Genomic DNA, 21,733 nt, shown 5'->3' on the forward strand with positions numbered 1-21,733 from the left:
CATAGCTTTAAAACTTTTTCAGTCATATCACTAGAATGTCTGCAATGTGGCAATTTATAATGATGTCTAGCACTGGAGTATCATGCCGCAGTCCTGGTAGCATCATGTCCCACCAAGTCACATTGTCCTAACACCAGGCCAACCAGTCCTAGTGCTAACCTCTTAATGCTGAGCATCTAGCGAGGCAGCTGACATTACCATTTTTAAACATCTCTGATATGACTCAGACAGGGTTCAAACCCACAACCTCCGCACCTAAGGACAATGCTCTAAAACTTAGGCTACAAGAGCGGTCTTATATATTTTTGATGCGGGCATATAATCTTATCGATGTCCATTCCTCCATTTCCCTCATGTCCTGTCACTCAACAAACTGTTTTGTGCTTTGCAAGAACTTCTGAAGGATTTAATGAATCCAAATGAAATTTGGTAAGAGACTTTACATTAAGGAGACATAAATCAAATCCAATTTTCACCATATTTCGTGGAAAAATTAAATGATGTTTAAGGACCCCTGTTTGATTTAAAATTATGCCTTTCAATTTTGATTCTACTGGAAAACTTTTGAAGGAAATTCCAAGAATTAATTCAATTTAGATATGATGTTTTGCATTTTCAGCTTACATTCCAGACAATTTGTTTACAGTTATTGCCCAGTGTTTGATTTTTATGCTATTAGATTTCCATTTATTAACTTTCCAAGAACTTCATTGACTTAATCCATAACTGATTTGAAGCTTTATATAACAACATGTGGATCAGGTTTGGTTTTTAATGTTTTCTGGTTATACTGTATGGAGTTATATCCCACATTTGATTTTAATTGCATCACACTAATGGGGACATCTGTGGCGCATGGGCAAAAATATTTCAAGTCCTCCACATAAAGGATACACAGTAATACAAAAACAAGCTGAGTGGTAACAGGAGAGTTTTAATTAACAGACTACACTGTAAAAGTATGATTAAAAATTCTGCACAAATAAAAGTGTGCACTTCTCTTAAATTCAGGTATTAAATCCCAAGCAATGCACTCATAAAATGCAGTTGTTACTCATCTAATGGCACAGATGTAGACTTTCAGGCACTTAATTCACATTCTGCAGAATTTGTTCACATGACATTTAATCTTTAGTTGCAGTGATGCATGTATTCAGTGCTTTGATCTAACAAATGCCAACTGCCCAAAAAGTTTGTTCTATTCCCTTACACAAATATCTGTTTGGATCTTGTTGTACAGAAATATCTGTTTGGATCTTATTGTACAGTAGCAATATGACTATATATGTCAAAATAAAGAACAATAATGCCTGTCTTGGTTATCCATGGATCCTCACACCATTCAATTCTACATCAATGGGGAGCACAAACCAATGTGCAATGCCAGCGAAGATGACCAAACTCATGTTTCCAAAAACTTGACCAGTTTTTCTCTTTTAGTACAGTATGTTTGGTAAACAGAGCTTTGTCATGTTTCATAGATACCCATTTTCTTCCATTGTGGAAGGCTGTTCATTGATAACTATTTTCTTCCACTATGGAAGGCTGTTCATTGATACCCACTTTCTTCCACTGTGGAAGGCTGTTCATAGATACCTATTTTCTTCCACTATGGAAGGCTGTTCATTAATACATATTTTTTGCAGTATGGAAGGCCTTTCACTGATACCTATTTTTTCCAATAAAGAAAGGCCTTTCATTGATACCTATTTTCTTTCATTATATAAGGTCTTTCATTGTTTCCAATTTTCTTTCTTTCATTGATATATATTTTCTTCCACTATGGAAGACTTGTCATTGATACTCATTTTCTTCCATCGCAGAGGAACTTTCATTGATACAAAAAAAATCCACAAAATATTTCTAATATGGAATATCTCTCATCGATACATATTTTCCTCCATTGTAGAAGGCCTTTCATTGATACCTATTTTCTTCCACTATGGAAGGCTTTTCAATGATGCCTGCTTTCTTTCATTATCTAAGACCTACATTGATACCAATTTTCTTAAATTATTGAAAGTCTCTCATTGATACCGATTTAATGACAATTTGGAAGGCCTTTTGTTGATACTTATTTTCTTCCATTACAGAAGCAATTCTATACACAAATTGTACCCAGTGTGAAAAAATAACAATTAAACTTGAGCATGGTAAAATGAATTGGCACGTATTGTTCCACAAAAGGAGTGTTGACCTGCCCTTTATATTGCTAATACAAGACTGACCATCAACAAAAGAACCTTGAACAGCAATAACTGTTAATGCTTGGTCTCCAAAGAAATGTCAAGCACAAGGAAATATCTCACTTCATAAAAACAATCTATGTATCTTGTGTGGTGCCATGTTTTGAAGACAATCTCTTGTGTGCTGCCCCTACTGGACTGGTAGAGTCACTACATTCCACATAAATGAAAGAAATCTGACCTGACTAGAGTGTTTGTTGAGGACAATGCTAAGAAAATGTTCATTCTGATCCCTGTCCACTCCATGTGTCACCAACACAATTTATATACAAACAAAAGTCATTAGTACCAGGATCTTATCCATGACCCCCATAGCCAAAGAAATGTATCATTTTCATGAATAGGAGGGATAAACAATGTTAATAGATGTTTATTCTGTGCAACTTTTCCCACGTTGAGATATATAAAGTACATGGTTATTCAGTGCAACATTTCCTATAATGACATAAATACAGTACCGGTACTTATATTAATTAACAAAAATTTCTCACTTGAAAACTCCAAAACTGGCAAATCACTTATCAGGATTGCAAATCAAAACTGTGTTTCAGAATCTTAGTTGTTCTAAATTTCAAAAAGAAAGACCTCATAAACATACATATTTTCCTGCCTCAAAATGAATCTAAGCATGGCGTTTCAGTTTGGATGATGTTGAAGCATGTCAAACAACCATCTTTGACTCCAACATTTGACTTCTAAGCACCTCCTTCCTCTGTGCAACCACTATGTGCTACAGCTGACAACAGTCCATGCAATTGAAAAGAAGATATACCTACAACAGGCTGTTCCAACATATTCAATACCACGAGCCCACATGGACCAAAAATATAAGATTTATATATATATGCCTGTAGTTGGACCACTCTGAGCTATAAAGTACATCTCTCAAACAATTACCTCCAGACCTGAACAATAATTCATATTTTAACTTGGATCTTCAATCCCTCTACCCATCACTGCCACGGAAGTACCATGTAAATGCACAAATCTAGTTCAAAACTTGATGCCAATCCAAAGAAGCATATTTTCTTTTTCCACCTGATCACTGTGAACTTGACCTTTGACTTTTTGACCTCTATATCAATAATTATACAGCATATCATGCGGCAGCCATTTTTAAAACTCAGTTATGTCCTATTACAATTCATCCAGTGCAATACTATTTAGTATTGCCAAACCCATACACTTTAACCACTGACCACCAACCTAATATTTCAAAAGTGTTCCTAATGTCCTTGACCTCTGCCCTTCTTGGCCTTCAATATCTCTGATTGTTCTTCCATATATACTTGTTTTGCCAATATTTTTCAATTTAAAAACCCTTTATCTAAACTGTTGATCCTGGCAGACAGACAGATGGACATAGGAAGAGACATTAGACTCCTTCGTCTCCCATTTTTAACATTCGTTGCAGATGACACAATTAAAGGCATGAGAAGTTGTTCTGAGATATATGGAAGATGTCTGGCTCTGTACTAAAATCCATGTACTGATTGAATTAATCAATCCGTGATTGAAAATTAGATAATACAAAGAATATTTACCTGTTTTGTATCATATTTGGAGGATAATGCATTGGATCTGACAAAATCTGGACTCCCTATGCCAAGAGCAACATTTATACACATACTAATGTGGTGACAAAATCTGGACTCCCAATGCCAAGAGCAACATTTATACACATACTAATGTGGTGACAAAATCTGGACTCCCTATGCCAAGAGCAACATTTATACACATACTAATGTGGTGACAAAATAATCGGTATTAAGCATATTTAATTCTACTGAGTTCTAGCCAAAAATAATTCTTTTTAGGGGTCTTTGCATATCATGTATTCAAAAAAAAAGATCACAGTCCATTTTTTTTCTCATGAGAAAGGAACTTTCTAACAGATGGAACAAGTGTCTATTGTATTGTCAACATGTAAATATTGGCGAAGTTTGAGATTAACCATGTGTACTAATTCCCTACATTGTTAACATCTTGTCCAAAGTACTTGACAAATTGACTTTTTAAGAAGCAATGAAGGCAAATTGACTTTTAACAAAAGACTATTACATGGATGTCATTTACAATTGCCATCTGTGACCACTTAGTAATGTCCCCCCATATCTGAGAATGGTAATATTTTATACTTGAACCAAGCAGAAAACACCAAAGGAGTTTTGGACAAAGCATTTCTAGTGAAGTCCTTAGATAAAATCAACCCAATTATATTTCTCTGTGAATTGACCTCACAAGCAGACAGCCTACTGGAATCAATTGGGCACTATGGACTACTTGCAGTAGAAACTCAGCTAACATTACCAAAAACTATGTTGAAGTCTATGCATGCCTGACTGCTAATGAACTTAATTATTAACAACAAACACCTTAATTATTGGTTCAGTCAATTGGTAATTCACTGAAAATGACAACCTTTCTTTGAGCAGTCATAAATCAAGTGTGACAAATTAACAACTGTCTTTATTTCTAAAGTAATCTGTGTTAATCAATCCCCAATGTGGACCCACACACTGGACCTCTGCCAATGTAAACTTCCATACACACAATGGACTACCTCCAATGTAAAACTTCCCCACAACAAACTGGACCTCCTCTGATGTGAACTTTTGCCACACATACCGGAACCTCCTCCAATGTAAAACTTCCCCACAACAAACTGGACCTCCTCTGATGTGAACTTCTGCCACACATACTGGAACCTCCTCCAATGTAAAACTTCCCCACAACAAACTGGACCTCCTCTGATGTGAACTTCTGCCACACACACTGGAACCTCCTCCAATGTAAATGTCCCCAAATTCGACTTTGTCCAGATACACTTCAAGATCAACATTCTTCTCAAAAATGTCTCCAAAAGTGATGGACACTGTTTATGTTAAGATTTCATTAAACAGATGAAAGACTGTTTTAATGATTACAGCACAAATCACATAGTAATTACATAGAAAAAAAACTACCACTGTAGAAAGGAAGATACTTTAAATTTCAGGGACTATTTCCAGGTACAACATCCCAAAATCCAAATGTCCTACCAAACATTCCTACAAAGTCTGATCAAAACTGGCTTTGCTGTTCAGTTCTGGGCATAAGCTGAAAATAGGATTTTCCACTTGGTAGTTAAGGAAGCCAAACAAGCCAAACCAATTCTAAGGAAGCCAACTCCAACAATATTTTGAGAGAGTGTATCCTGATAAACAATTATACAAAGTTGGATGATCAAAACTGGCTTTTAGCAATGCAGTGGAAGTCATACCATTGTCAGGACAGTCAACCAGAAAAGCATTACTGAAGTATGTTCTACGACACATTCCTACAAAAGTTGATAAGAACTGGTTCCTATGTTCTAGCAATGGCATTCAAGACTGCTTTTAAACCAGGCTGCCAAGGAAGCCACACTTCTTCATAGGACCCCAAGCATTGCTAAGAGAGTCACCTAGGATGAAATTTCAACACACCTAGCTCAAAGAAAGATTCCTACAATGTTTGATTAAAACTGGCTTAACTGTAATGAAGAAAAAATTGAAAAAAGGTTTTCTATATAGTTTTTATGGATGCTGCACCATTTGTTGGGGAAGTCATCATCAACAAAATAAAAAAGCACTCCAACCAAAATTGTCCAAAACTGCCAGAGTCATTCAAGAAAAGAAGCTGAAAATAGGTTTCCCACCTGGTTGTCATTAAAGCAAAACCATTGCTGGGGTGGCCTGGAAACAATTTTGAATGACTGTGACCTAAAAAAGACTGCAACCATGTTTGATTAAAAATGGCTCAGCCAATCTGGAGAAGAATCAAAAATACAACTCCCAGATACTTCACAGTATCTAGATAGTAAAATACCAACAGTCGGCTAGGAAGCAGAGCTAGCTACCAGTAGCATTAGATAAATGGGTTAAATTCAAGTACATGTAGAATACCTCAAATACAACTATTTTGAATTGTACCAAGAAGTTTAGACAATGTTTTCCAAAACTGTCATACAGACAAAGGCTATGTATTTTATACTTTGGGCATCAGTGTGTCAAAAATGACATTCAGATGTGAAAAATGTATGTGTGAATTTATGGCCGGGGGAGAGGGGGGCATAAGCTTCTTTTGCTATGAGCATCTATTGACTTTTCTGCACAAATGAATATGCTCTTGTTTTGATATATGTATTATACCTTTTAATGAATTTTTATATTGGATATGTTGATGTGGCATCGAATTTGTACATAAAAACTGAACAAGCACTCAGAAACCTATATAACTGTGTGTATCTACATCAATGCTGCTTTTTTCTAATCTGAATTTTTATTTTTATAAATCTGGATTTGAACTGAATATCTTTCACAAAATCCCAATTGGCCACCCTGTTGGCATACATGACATCTGTCAAATATATGAATAAAAGCTCATGAATATAATTATATTTACAAATACATCTGTTTTATAAAAGAACAGGAATAACATGTATTATTTTGTCATGCAAAATCAAAACATGATCTTCATAGCATTAAATTTGTAAAAAAATTACTTTTAAATTTCTGTACAATTCTTACTGACTTAAACTATTGTGGTCCCAGTACCATGAAAAAGTACTGTGGTACATGCCACTGGAAAAAGTGGTAAACTGGTCAAAGTACTGTGGTACATACCACTGGGAAAAGTGGTAAACTGGTCAAAGTACTGTGGTACATACCACTGGGAAAAGTGGGATACTGATCAAAGTACTGTGGTACATACCACTGGGTAAACTGGTAATGTGGTCAAAGTACTGTGGTACATACCACTGGAAAAAGTGGTAAAGTGGTCAAAGTAGTGTGGTACATACCACTGGGAAAAGTGGGATACTTGTCAAAGTACTGTGGTACATACCATTGGGTAAAGTGGTAATGTGGTCAAAGTACTGTGGTACATACCACTGGAAAAAGTGGTAAAGTGGTCAAAGTACTGTGGTACATACCACTGGGAAAAGTGGGATACTTGTCAAAGTACTGTGGTACATACAACTGGGTAAAGTGGTAATGTGGTCAAAGTACTGTGGTACATACCACTGGGTAAAGTGGTAATGTGGTCAAAGTACTGTGGTACATACCACTGGGTAAAGTGGTAATGTGGTCAAAGTACTGTGGTACATACCACTGGGAAAAGTGGTAAACTGGTATACCAGCAATGCCATTTGCCTCTGGTTATTACCTTATCAGCCACTATAGCTGAAATGCATGCAGACCACTGTTCTAATACCTACTCATGTATACACATGCACACTATATAGTTAACATGTTGGAGTGACCAATCACATTATACCAGTATAATGTAAAGCCATTAATATGGAAATTTTAGCATTTAATAGAAACGTTATTACTTTTAAGTGCAGTGGTCAGAAAGGTTCTTATGTTTAGGTTAGGATCTATATAGGATGGAAAATTCTGTGGTTAACATCTGAACACAAATACTTGACCGCTCTGTGTGTGTGTGTGTGTGTGTGCGTGCGTGCATGCGTGCGCGCACTTGCGCATGTGCGTGCATGCGTGTGTGTGTGTGCGTATGTGTGTTAATGTAGCTTTAACAATTTTTCAGTCAAACCACTATGATGTCCGTAGTTTGGCTGTTTATAGTGACATCTAGCTCTGGGGCATCATGCCGCAGACATGTAGCATCATGTCCCACCCAGTCACATTATTCTAACACCAGGGTGACCAATCCTAACACTAACCTCATAATGCTGAGTACCTAACGAGGCAGCTGTTAGTACCATTTTTATAACTCTTTGGTATGACTTGGTCCAGGTTTGACCCTGCAACCTCCCAGATCCGAGGCAGACACTCGAACCACTAGGCTTTATATAGTTAGTAAAGCATATATAAAGTCTATGTCAAAATGTTTTTCTTTGGTTTTATAGATTTACTTCAAACAGAGACGCATTCAACTATTATGTTTTTTATTATTCTAACAAAGAACTATAAAATGCAAAATTTTAATAAAGTGACTAAAGCATAAAATATAGGTCACAGAGACCAGTTTTTGCAACGTGAGTGAAATACTATCAAAATGCATCCTCTCACAAAGTTTCATCAGTCTAGATAGGATACAATGCATACAACATGCCAAAACCTATTTGGGCTGTTATGGGGGGGGTATGTTTTTGCATTTAGCTAAAACCACATGAGTTTTTACATTTATATACATACTGTTTTATCTTGAATTATGGAACTTCATGAGTGGGTGCATCTTGATGTATTCTATAGCAATTAATATCTGGGTCCTGATCTATAATTTCACTTTAGTGACTTGGACTGAATTTGTGTTTTATCTTTATTGCTCTTCTGAATTATTAAACTGGATGGTTGTATGCATGTCTTAGTACCATGCCCATACAAAAAAAGGTGTGTGTGTGTGTGTGTGTTTGTGTGTGTGTGATTTGGATTTTTAACATAGCTTTAACAATTTTGCATTCGTATTGCAACAATGTCTGCAGTGTGGCAGTTTACAGTGATGTCTAACACTAGGTCATCATGCCACAGACATGTAGCATGATGTCTCTTCCAGTCACATTATCCTGACACCAGGCCAGCCAGTCCTGACACAAATTTTGATATATTTTACATCAAACAAAACAAATGTAAATTGCTGTAAGAAAATTGTATTCAGTAAGCTACAGGAAAAGGATCAACCATTTGACTTGAAAGTTTTAATCTTGATACCGGCTCAGACACTACACTATTGATATACAAGATGTCAATATGTGATATGGCATGCACATTATGTTGAAAATAGGAGACAGGTTTATGAGATAAATTGATATAAAAGACTGATACCTTTATCAGAACACATCGTTTGCTTTTGTGCCAAAAACCTGAAGGGTGAAATGGCATTAAGTAGGTATACAAATTAAAGATAGGAATCATGTGGAATGATTCCAATAATGTTATCATAATGTTCCATAAGAATTCCAATTATCTCTGCTTTCTGCAGCTCTTCCTTGGACTATCTTCTGGACAAATAACATTTATCTGGGTTTCAAATTTTAACGCAATAGCCTTCAGACAATTCACTACATAAGTATTCACCAAGCCAGATTTGAAAACTTTAAATCAACTGACATCGTATTAGATAACGAACTATACAGTAGTGTTTGATTGCCATCACCTAGTTGGTATCAACTCCATTTTCTACAAAAGTGAGATTTTATTACTCCATGCTCTGGAAAAGTGAGTAAGCAATGGAAAAATATCAGAAAAACTATTTCTAGAATTTGAAACCATTTTTTGTTTCCTAACCCACTGAAATCAAGGTCCTTCTTTTAACCTCTCTTTTAACAAGTGGTAGTGGAAGTTAGATGTCTGGATGAAAAGAAAGAAAAGTAAAACTGCTCTAACATGGACTATTGTCAATTCAATGTACTGGAACAAACGTACCATACATGGTACATTAACGCCTGTCATGTGGTAAACAACAAAACTAAACCATTTTTGATTGGACATATACTGGACCATTTTTATGTAAAACCTGTTTGATTGGACAGACACTTTATCATTTTTATGTAAAACCTCTGATTGGACAGATACTTCACCCTCCTTATGTAAGACCTCAATGATTGGACAGATACTTGACCCTTTTTATGTAGAACTCCTTGATTGGGCAGATACTTGACCCTTTTTATGCAGAACTCCTTGATTGGACAGATACTTGACCCTTTTTATGTAGAACTCCTTGATTGGACAGATACTTAACCCTTTTATGTAAAACCTTTTCGATTGGACAGATACTTTATCCTTTTTAATTAAAGTCAGTTTGATTGGACTGACACTATACCCTTTTTAAGTAAAACTTCTTGATTGGGCAGAAACATTACCCTTTTTATGTAAAACTGGTCTGATTGGAAGGATACTTGTTCCTTTTCTGTCAAAAAACTCTTTGACTGGACAAAGATACTTGACTCTTTCTTTGCAAAACTGCTTAGATTGGACAGATACTTAACTCAATTGGAATCTTCTTTGTTTTAAATGCAAACCATCCACAAAATTTGTTTAATGTAAAAGACAAATGTATTCAACTACAACCATACTAAGGTATCCATTCTGTGTACAACCCAAATGCACTTGTTTTTTCTTTTCTTTTGTGTGCTAAAGTGTATGATATTTCACTTACTGTGTTAATTTTATTCCACTGCCTTTAATTCATGACCAACTCAAATTTTGTATGGGACAAACATGTGCTGTGCAGTAAACATTATACAATTTTCTACTGACAATATGTATGGCAAAGAGTAATGAATTCAGAACCAATATGCTGCAATACTTAACTGAAATACTGGGCAGCTTCCAGAGGCAACTCAGGATACCAAGCATACCATACATTGGATCAATACTAAATATAAATACTGGGCAGCTTCCAGAGGCAACTCAGGATACCAAGCATACCGTACATTGGATCAATGCTATATAGAACTACTGGGCAGCTTAAAGGGATAACTCAATATAACAAACATACTGTACATTGGATCAATACTAAATAGAACTACTGGGCAGCTTAAAGGGATAACTCAAGATACCAAACATACTGTACATTGGATCAATACTAAATGAAAATACTGGGCAGCTGAAAGAGATAACTCAAGATACCAAGCATCCATTACATTGGATCAATACTAAATAGAAATACTGGACAGCTGAAAGAGATAACTCAGGATATCAAGCTTACAGTACATTGGATAATTACTAAATAGAAATACCGTACAGCTTAAAAAGATAACTCAAGATACCAAGCATCCATTACATTGGATCAATACTAAATAGAAATACTGGACAGCTTAAAAAAATAACTCAGGATATCAAGCTTACAGTACACTGGATCAATACTAAATAGAAATACCATACAGCTTAAAGAGATAACTCAAGATACCAAGCATCCATTACATTGGATCAATACTAAATAGAATACTGGACAGCTTTAAAAGATAACTCAGGATATCAAGCACACCATGCATTGGATCTGAAAAATGTTATGTAGAAAGTACAACATATTAGTTTTAAAGATGTTTATTTTTAGAAGAGTAAACTGTAATGAAGTTTATACATGAAGAGAAACCTTATGTTTTTGCCTAGAGGGCAGCACTAGCACAACCTACCTGCCAACTCAATGAAAATGTGAACACCTTAAGGAATTTTGATGAGGACGGCAGACATAAGTATCAATGATTTAAAAGAAATAAATGATGGAGGTAATAAATGTCACTCTAGACTCTGTGTGTGTGTGTGTGTGTGTAACAAGGAACAATCTGACCCCTGTACCACAACTCTAAAAGGGACAAATAAGTCTTTTCATTATAAATAATGGACAATTTGTGGAAAATGAGGACAAAACTTGTGAGAAAGTGCCAATCCCCACTCAAAGTGTAACACTGCACTTCTTAAGTGCTTGATTTTTTGTTCATGAGCTAGAAAACATGGGCCTACAATATGATCGATATAAACTAGTTAATACTAAAAGAGGTTTAGACTCACGTCAAATCACCTGTGTGACACTTTCATGCAATCATTCATTCAGGAGGAGGCATTCATAAAATTCAGCCAAAATCTGCCCTGTCCCACTTCCAAGGGAAAGCCCCAGAGATACAATAGCAAAACTGTGGAACAAGTGCAAACTAAGAAATTCATGCAAAACAGTATGAGTGTAACATCCAAGTCTTCCAAGAGCTTTTTAGAAATATGCAAGATCAACTGCTACTACCTGACAAGATGGAAGCTTGGACCAGGCCTTGACAGGTACAAGATTATGAATGTTCTGCATGGATAATGATAACATGACACTTAGGTGATGTAACTAACCTTTTCTATGCACCTCTAACTTATGTAACATTTGTACAATGATTGTGAAACAGCATGTAACATCTGTGCAATGACTGTGACACAACATGCAACATCTGTATAATGATTGTGACATTATGGTGATTCAAAAACAAGACATGCAGTGAGAAACAAAAAGTGATTAAATAATTAATAAAAGACAAATACATTTCTCTAGCAAAGAACAAATATATAGATGAGATGTGTCATTAGTGTATTTCACACATGATATGGGAAGACACAACATGCTTTATCAATAAACAGATGAGCATGTTAGAAGAACAGGTGAAGATAGGTCAACTTCACTAGAATTCAAACACAACCAAAAATCCAGACTGACCAGCATTACCAGCATTACATTCTGCTACTTCATCGCCGCCATCTTGACAGTCACGCACACCATTGCAGATCTGTGACCTTGTAATACATCCAGAACCATCTGTACAAGCTATCTTTCCTTCTGAACAGATGCTACCCAAATCTGAGATATATAAATTGTGCAGAACAGTCATTATGAATCTATGATGGAAATAGTGAAGTAAAAAAAATAAAATGGATGATTCACTCTCTTGTTTGAGCATAGTGAGACTTCCCTGAACTGGCCCATCTGTAACCCAACCCCCTCTGCAGACTGGCTACATTATTATTGCTCCTAATAGAGTAGTGTTAATACCAATTAAACCTCAACAAAGTGACAGCATTCATAAAATGCCAAAATTCTTAATCCTAACTGAGTCTAGTTTAGGGAAGTTTCACTATAATTTGAGTAACTTCAATGCTTCAGTTCTTTCTATCTGTAAAAATAATTAATAAATATGAATAAGGACTGTGATGTTTTAATGTCTTCATGTTGCATAGCCTAGATATTTCCGTTTCCAAAAAGTGACGAGGCTTTGAAATGAGGAATAAATCTTTATGCACACACAGTTGGTTCCAGCATCTTGATCACATTTACATCAAAGTACTTAAGGTACTGATTATAAATTTGTATATAAAAAATAATTTAAAGAAATATTGACCAAATTTGTTTCCATTTTTTTAATATAATTTCTACAAAATATTTGTTAATAATGACAAAAATAAACCAAAATGAAAATTGCACACAACTTTAACCATGTAAAAGCGAGAGTTTAACTGCATACACTGCACACAGAAAAACAGGACTGTAGTATATCACATGCACCAATACATTTTAGAGTCCTCTACAATCCATGTCCTATTTGTGTCCCATGGCTGATGCCAAAATCGGACTAAAAAGAACTTATATGGGAAAGAAATTAGAAAATTACTTGCACATTTATTTGCAGGATGTATTTAAATTTTTATGGCACATAGCTTCAAGTGTCCAAATAATTATGCTGCTATATAAACTACAAGATCATATTAAAATAATAAAACTAAAAACACTGAAAATAAAGACTGCATCATTTGATATCAAGTTTGTTTTGAATTTTGAAAAAGTCATTAACATCTTAAAGCTGCACAATAGTTTAGAAGAACCATATTTACAGGTATATTAAGTTCTTTGGATTCCACCTGGACAAGTAAAATATGCACAGTTGATGGAAAGGCATAAAATGCTGAATGCCAATTATAAGACAATGGAATACAAAGATCTATAAATTGTGCATCAATCTTGAATGTATATTTTAAAACAACAAGTACAAGTTGACAAATATAACTGTGTATACTGAGCATAATCCAGACATTCAAACATGCAAAAGGTTGGAATTTATCAGCAGGCATATGGCTTTATTAAACAAAAAATATTCAACTTTTAGTTTTGGATCCCAAACAAGATGTATATGATTGGTCAATTTTGAATCAGAGATCTCAAACAAGATGTATATGATTGGTCAGCATATGAATTTTCAATCCCAAACAAGATGTATATGATTGGTCAACTTTGAATTTTAGATCCCAAACAAGATGTATATGATTGGTCAACTTTTGAATTTTAGATCCCAAACAAGATGTATATGATTGGTGAACTTTTGAATTTTAGATCCCAAACAAGATGTATATGATTGGTGAACTTTTGAATTTTAGATCCCAAACAAGATGTATATGATTGGTCAACTCTGAATTTTCAATCCCAAACAAGATGTATATGATTGGTCAACTCTGAAATTAAGATCCCAAACAAAATGTATATGATTGGTCAACTTTTTATATCCCAAACAAGATGTATATGATTGGTCAACTCTGAATTTAAGATCCCAAACAAAATGTATGATTGGTCAACTTTTCAATTTAAGATCCGAAACAATATATGATTGGTCAACTTTTAAATTATATTCCAAACAAGATGCATATGACTTTATTTTCTTCTAATGAATCCTAACTTATAACAAGTACACAAAATGAAAGTTCATGTGTGACCCTAAAAAAAGAGTTTGGAAATTTGTATACATCTTGAAAATGATGACAAATAGCTGACATGGCAGCTAATTATTTTTGATTTCCTTTCAACCTGCTCATAAACTCCTTTTGATAGAAGGGCATGAGGTAAATAAACAAAGGTAGACAATGATACCAGATAATGATTTATGTACATGTTCAACAGTGAACTACTAATCAGACTGCCAACAGTGAACCAGACTGCAAACATTGAGCCAGACTGCAAACAGCACTTTCTGTGCAAGTAACATTTTTAAGCTAGCATTGAAACTTGAACGAAAATTTAGTCTCTATTAGACCAAACAATTGGCTTTTACAAGCATCTATTAGAATGACTTCAGGAAACAAAGTTACTTCATTTCATAATACTTTTATCATCATCAGCCGCAGCAGCAGCATTGCTGTTATTATTTTTAATACTATTTTAGGTTAGAATACTGAAGCAATTTCATGCCAAGGAATTACATTAATTTATTTCTGGTACTATATAGGGACTACTGCCTTAATTCTTCATCACATTTAGTACGTAGTAATAGCTAGTATTCCCATATTCTACTACTATCAAAAGAACACTGTTATTGGCTGATTGCTCTGTTTTATGAATGGGTTGATATTATTCAGCTGTTATTATTCAGGTATTATTATAATGCACAAATGTAAAACAAGTACCTATAGTCACCTACGTTTTCATTGCTCTATTACAAGAAAGAATTAAAAAAAAAACGAAGCTGGTTTTGCAGCATTCAGCACATTTTTTTTTCCACTTCCATGAGACTAATTAACCAGTAAAAATCTGCAATATTTGTTTTAGTTCAATAATGGTATCAATAGATATTGTGGAAAACCGAGGAACATTTTATTGCTAGTATAGAATGCGCAAGAGTCACGAATCATCACAACTCAATTATGTCTTACAAACTCAGGTCAGATCTGACATGCCCAACAAGCTTGCTCATTTCTAGGTATATATATATATATATATATATATATATATATATATATATATATATATATATATATATATATATATATATATATATATTATTAGCATAGTCCTGAAACAGGCACTGCATTTATGCTTATATTTCACAAAGACATGAAGGTAACAGAATACAGATTATCACTTGATGAATTTTTGCATTACCTATAAATACTTGTTTTTTAGCAGATAGATTAGTAAGAAATGGTAATAATTAAGGTCCAACATATTTCTTATTTACATGCATATGTGTTTTAGAAACCTCATAATCAAAACAGATGTATGATACATTTTCAGCAATGAAATTTGTCCCTCACAATCCAGTTAAGTCAAATTCTATTACATCATAGCCCTGAAGACATCGTTTATGATTTTCTCATTGCAAGAAACTGTTTGCATGCTTTCTGAGTCTAAAGCAGCTTGTTATACACGGTTTATAATATCGATGTTCAAAAATCCACTCATTGACTCATATCATGAACATCTAACTATGAGTAATGTCTTCCATCCTGCAAAAAGAGTCAAGATTTCTTATAACACTCATAGCCTGATCAAGATTGAGCCTTGTATCAAAGAATTTTATTTTTCAACAGCTTCAGGACTGATATTTCCTTCTTATATTTCTGTTGTCAATTACATGGGCCCTTATTTAAGGCCACCAAATCTGTAATGAATCAAGGTGAAGAGAGGACAAATATAAAAAATTGTACCAATGATTAATGCAAGTCATGCCTTGTTCTTTTTGTGAGAGGAGCCTCGTAAAGGGAATAACTGAATTTAAAACCTCGATGAGCACAACTCACAGTCCTGAATTTCTATCCCATATCCAGTTCTAGTTATAACTACTATTCATCAAACGAACTAGCTATAAGTTATAAAGTACATACATATATATATAAATATATATATAGACATATACAGAGACTAAGGTTTAGAGTGCTACAGTGGTTCCAAGATTCTGCGCATGCTCACTCACCACAGTCCTCATCAGAAAAATCAGGACAATCAGGGTAGCCATCGCAGCGCTGCACATGCGTTATGCATGTACCATCCCCACACCGGAATTCGCAAGCACGCCCTATCCACATGGGAGAGAAGAATAACATGCCGATGAATGCAAAGCATTCGGTGAATTTGCATGAAATAGATTGTAAATATAATGTGCTATGGATCCCAGATAAGTCAAGACTAAATACATTTACCATCCCAGATCAGTCAAGACTTAATACATTTACCATCAACGCTGACACCCTGTTAATCTGGACATGGTTGAATTAACAAATTATAATTAAAGAATATTCATATTATGTTCCAATAAAGTCTCATTCTGACTTTGAGATACATGGGTACATCCAGTCCAGGTTTATTGTGGTTTCAGCGTAGATAGATCTAGACTGATTACTCAGTCTATTTACTGCTGCTAATAGGACAATGGTAACAACCCAGAGTCCAGTTAATAACATGCAACATATTCCCCAGCACCTGCTGACACCATCACCAGAAATAAATAAATTATTAGCATATACTGCTATGGAAAATAAACTCCTTTTGATGAAACAAAAATAAGAAACAGAAAACCCAGAAGCAAATGATTTAAAAGATGAGGAACTTTTAACAGACATACATTACGTAGGTGCAAATATAACATTATGCTAAAAATGCATATCTTGCATCAAACTCTTTTTATTTCAACCAAGTTCTTACTTACAACAAAAAACAAAAAACTAAATGATAAGAAACGTTCTTGTAAAGGAATTATAATAATAACTGATACTGCAAAATTCATGTACAACTAGTTCAAGTGTGCCAGTCAATGGGGAAATGTCACTTCTGCAAAGTGTACATGTCAAAATGAAGGCTAGTAACTCAGAATACCACACATCAAAGCCAAAGATTGGCAGATATTAAAAAACAAGACCCACCCACACAAAAAAATTAAAAAATGATTGATGGAAGCAAACACCATTCAACACAAAGCTTTTACTCTGCCAAAGCATTCATAATTTGAAGTAAAAGAATGTCCACATGAATTTAGTTAATCACATCAAAGGTTTTGCAACAGTCTAAAAGGGCAGCTGGTTCTATACTGTGAAATCTTAATTAATACAGCATGAAACAGAGATTTTCCAGATTTTAAAAATTATTAGTCTCTTTGAAAAAGAGAAAAGATCATAAATTGTACAGCTGCTTCTACACATGGTATGAAATGATGAAGTTTTATAAACATGGTGGGAAATAATGATGTTTTATAAACATGGTGGGAAATAATGATGTTTTATAAACATGGTGGGAAATAATGACCTTTTATAAACATGATTGAAAATAATGAAATTTTATAAACCTCACACACTGCAAAGCAGTTTCAAAAGGAAAATAATAACAATTAAAACAACCAATGGCGATTTACATATTGTAACTGTTTTGATACAGCTTTCCAAGCATTTCAACTCCCACCAAATTTAGTGTAGCTGAAATGACAAGATGTGAAACACACTGAACCTGAAAGCTTAACTTGAGTTTCTGAATGTAACTTGTTATGGAAAAGAGATGATAACTTTTCTTGGATGGAATACAAAAATATGCACGGTCTAAGATTAATGCTGATTATTTAGAACTGACAGCTGAGCTTATGAAACTTTCCTGAAAATGTTGCTTTCATTATTGTATTATTCCATGTGCATAGAAACTATCACCTGATAGGTCAATTAAATAATTCTTTTTCTCTTTCTTCAAGGCAATTGATGATCACTTGTATCTTGACATCATACAAACTCTATTTGTATTATGTTCCCTCTTTTTCTCTCTATCTTTCTAATAATAACTGCTACCAGTAGTAAGTACATCTGTCTCCATGATCTGCATTTGTTTATTCTTTATAGCGTTGTTTGGACTTTGTACCTGATGTATTTCTGAATCAAATTTGTATCTACGTTGTATCTGGGTAGTTTTTGATCAGTTAAATACTGTTATCTGAGCAACAATTAATTACATTTTGAGAAAAATTAAGGTTTTATTTTTGTCGAAGAAAAATTAAGGTTTTATTTTTGTCGAAGGAAAATTAAGGTTTTATTTTGGTCGAAGGAAAATTAAGGTTTTATTTTGGTCGAAGAACACTATCAATACTCCACAGTATAAAAAATGATTTATTTCAGTTGTGTGAGCATCAGAGAGAGAGAGAGAGAGGGTATCAGATGTTGACACCCATCCTACCCTAACATACCCACACTAGCCTTTTGATGACCAACATCCAGCAAGACCATATTTGAGAGATAAGACATGAACAGACAGAAACCTTACTTGATAATTACTCTTGTTACAAGTTGCGCTGTAATTAAATTATCAGTTATAGGAGTAACAAGATTTACCCACCCACAACAGAAGACAGAAAAAACATGTCATAATAATGTCATTATCACAAAAGAAATGGGAATTACACTGACTTGAAAACATGTCATAATAATGATTACATTATCGCAAAAGAAATGGGAATTATGCTGACTTGAAAACATGTCATAATAATGATCACATTGCCTCAAAATAACTGGGAATATTCCGACTTGAAATACGGCATAACAATTATCACACTGTCACAAAATGATTATGCTTATTTGCAAACAAAAAAAACCTTCAAATCAGTTAACCATTGATATAATTTATTTTATGATTAAATAGAAAAGGGGACCAGGTTGCTGTCTTGTATAAGAATACAGGACTTAGTGCTAGGATGCACAATTTCTGAAAGAGAACAGCATTAAGGTACGCAATTTTAATTTTCTACGTGATCTTCTATTTATTGCTCCTGTGGCCTAGTGGTTAGAGCATCCACCTTGGATGTGGGAGGTCGTGGGTTCAAGTCAAACCAAAGACTTACAAAAATGGTGCCAACAGCTGTCTTACTTGGCATTCAGCATTAAGAGATTAGTGTTAGGACTGGTCAGCCTGGTGTCAGGATAATGTGACTGGGTGGGGCATGATGCTACATGTCTGCAGCATGATGCCCTAGTGCTAGACATCACTATAAACTGCCACACTGCTGACAGTATAATGATATGACTGAAAAATTGTTAAAGCTATGTTAAAAATCCAAATCACACACACACACACACACATGATCTTCTATTTTTACTATTTATTTTGTGTAAATGTGTTTGATATGACTAGGATCCATATGTATCGTTTATTCAATTTCATGGAAATCTGTTAATGCTAGAGCTGTTATGCAATTTATCTCTTTAATTTTACAGTTACTAGTTCATTGGTAGTATTGATGATTGCATGCTATCCAAATTTTCAAATGTGTAGGATTTCATAGGGTTATATGAAATAATTTCCTTTGTCTGTTAGGATGATACTGATTATCATGATTTAACAATACTCGCCTATTTATATCTGATTTTGTAATGTTTAAAAAATCTTGTAAGTTAGAGATTGCTGTGAGCTAGAATTTTGTGAATTTTATGCAATAGTAATCGAGCATATGGTAGCGTAGATAAAGAGAAATAGTAATATTAGACATACTGCTCACATGTTAATTTTTGGCTGGTCACTGTGAAGTGAGGGTGATGTTCTATTGGATTAGTTCAGAATTTATGCAGTGTTCGGTTATATATTTATGCTTCTGTGTAATGTGAGTTAATTTTATGTACATGTAGAAAGTGGTACATATAGAGATTTAAGGAACAGCTTTCTGGGGAGAGAAGGGACAGTCCGAAGACGAAAGTCAAAAAAAAAGAAGTGACAACTCAGAATAAAAGACTAGGAAGTCCAGGAAGGGATGAGGCATTCAGAATAGGAAGACTCAAGGGAATAGGAACACACTGACACACAGTCAAGGGAGGAAGGTGAAGCATTCAGTCGTGGACATCGCGTTCTTTTCTCAACTCATTATTATGATGAAATAAAGCCAAATTAAACACTACTATTAAATTCTGTTGATATAACTTAAGATGAATTGGAATCGCTGCTATTAATTTGTTTTGATTAAATTTGTTATTTTTCTTGTCTAAAGGGGCTCGTATTGCATTATTTCTTCCCAATAGTCTTGCTCAGTTCTCTGTTGAAATTCTATCTTTCCACTCCCACCGGGCTATAATATTGAGGGAGGTCATCCTCTAGATAATGACAGCTAAATCCAATTAACCAACCCTCTTACTAGGAGGGCAACGTTACAATACGCTTGCCACTAGCTTCCCATTTGGTCAGTGGCTCATCCTTGTTCTTCCACCACCAAATATACTGACAACAATGTCAAGCTAGCTGATCATAGGCAGAAAAAATGCATTTGGCCTAACAAAATCTAACCACAGACCCAAATTAAGGTGACATTTCACCAACAAAACTTTAGCACTGTCCTGTGGGTTAAGTAGAATGTGCCAATCAAACCCAGCCAGTGAAGTAATAGCTACAATTTGTGGTTAAATCATTTATCAGTCCAATTACAGCGTAACATTTGTGTGACAGTGAATAAGTTCACTAAACGGGAGCTAAAGCTGGTAAAGATACAAAAAACGCTTCTATCTACCAACCCAAACTTTTTCTATGTACAGAACAAAGCTTCTTTGTTAAAGAAAATATGAAATAAAAGTGTGAAGGTGGTAGCTTAAATATTAAATTTCTAAACGTACCATCTTTAAACCATCTTTAAACCGTGTGTTTATTTAACACATGTGCAAGAATAAGATATCATCAACCTACAAGTCTATCTCTTAGGAAGGCTTCAATGTAGTTTAGCTTCTTTGTAAACTAACTGAGCCACCCTTGTTAAAAAATGATATTATTTATTATATTATTATTATTAATTGTTCATGTTGCCATTGCCACTGTTTTTTTTTTTATTATTATTATTATTCTAACTTTCTTTGTTATTATTGTTGTTGTTGTTGCCATTGGTATTATTATTGTTGATATTATAAAATTTTCACAATCCTTATTACTATTATCATTATTATTATTATCATTATTATTAAGAAAACTGAACTGTATGCTGTTTGAATCCACATCAGATGAATCATTACTCCAATAAGATTCTCACTATCTCAACTACATTTCAATGAGTCTTGTGTTATTTTGGGATTAATGTCATTTCTCAGCTCAAGCTAGGCTATACATGGTGGGTGGCAAGTATAACTAACTGGGGGAGGAAGAACCCAGGGTAAGATCCACCCACCCCTGGGAAGCTACTGGCAAGCTTTCTCACATTTCCACACTGGCTGAGCCTGAGACTGGAACCAAGCAGAGAGAGGTGAGATGGCAGTGATCAGGAAAAGCAAGCA

At 34.6% G+C, this 21,733-nt stretch overlaps 1 protein-coding gene across 8 annotated transcripts in view; it reads right to left on the reverse strand.

Annotated features, from left to right (window-relative positions):
• The window catches only part of LOC149790726 (uncharacterized), a 239,247-nt gene that overhangs the window by 136,972 nt on the left and 80,542 nt on the right, over positions 1-21,733 (reverse strand). For 5 of the 8 annotated variants that reach the window (XM_089972780.1, XM_089972775.1, XM_089972778.1 and 2 more), the window contains exons 3-4: positions 16,438-16,539; positions 12,423-12,563 (exon numbers count right to left, since the gene is read on the reverse strand). The exons of 1 other annotated variant lie outside the window; for it this stretch is intronic. In XM_089972780.1, coding sequence (XP_089828906.1) covers positions 12,423-12,563; positions 16,438-16,539 — 243 coding nt within the window. The remainder of the gene's footprint in view (positions 1-12,422; positions 12,564-16,437; positions 16,540-21,733) is intronic. 2 more of the 8 variants (XM_089972776.1, XM_089972782.1) reach the window with 2 other exon arrangements.

Source organism: Sinohyriopsis cumingii, chromosome 10 (assembly GCF_028554795.1).
Source record: "Sinohyriopsis cumingii isolate HCF-2022 chromosome 10, ASM2855479v2, whole genome shotgun sequence".
Taxonomy (NCBI): Eukaryota; Metazoa; Mollusca; class Bivalvia; order Unionida; family Unionidae; genus Sinohyriopsis; species Sinohyriopsis cumingii.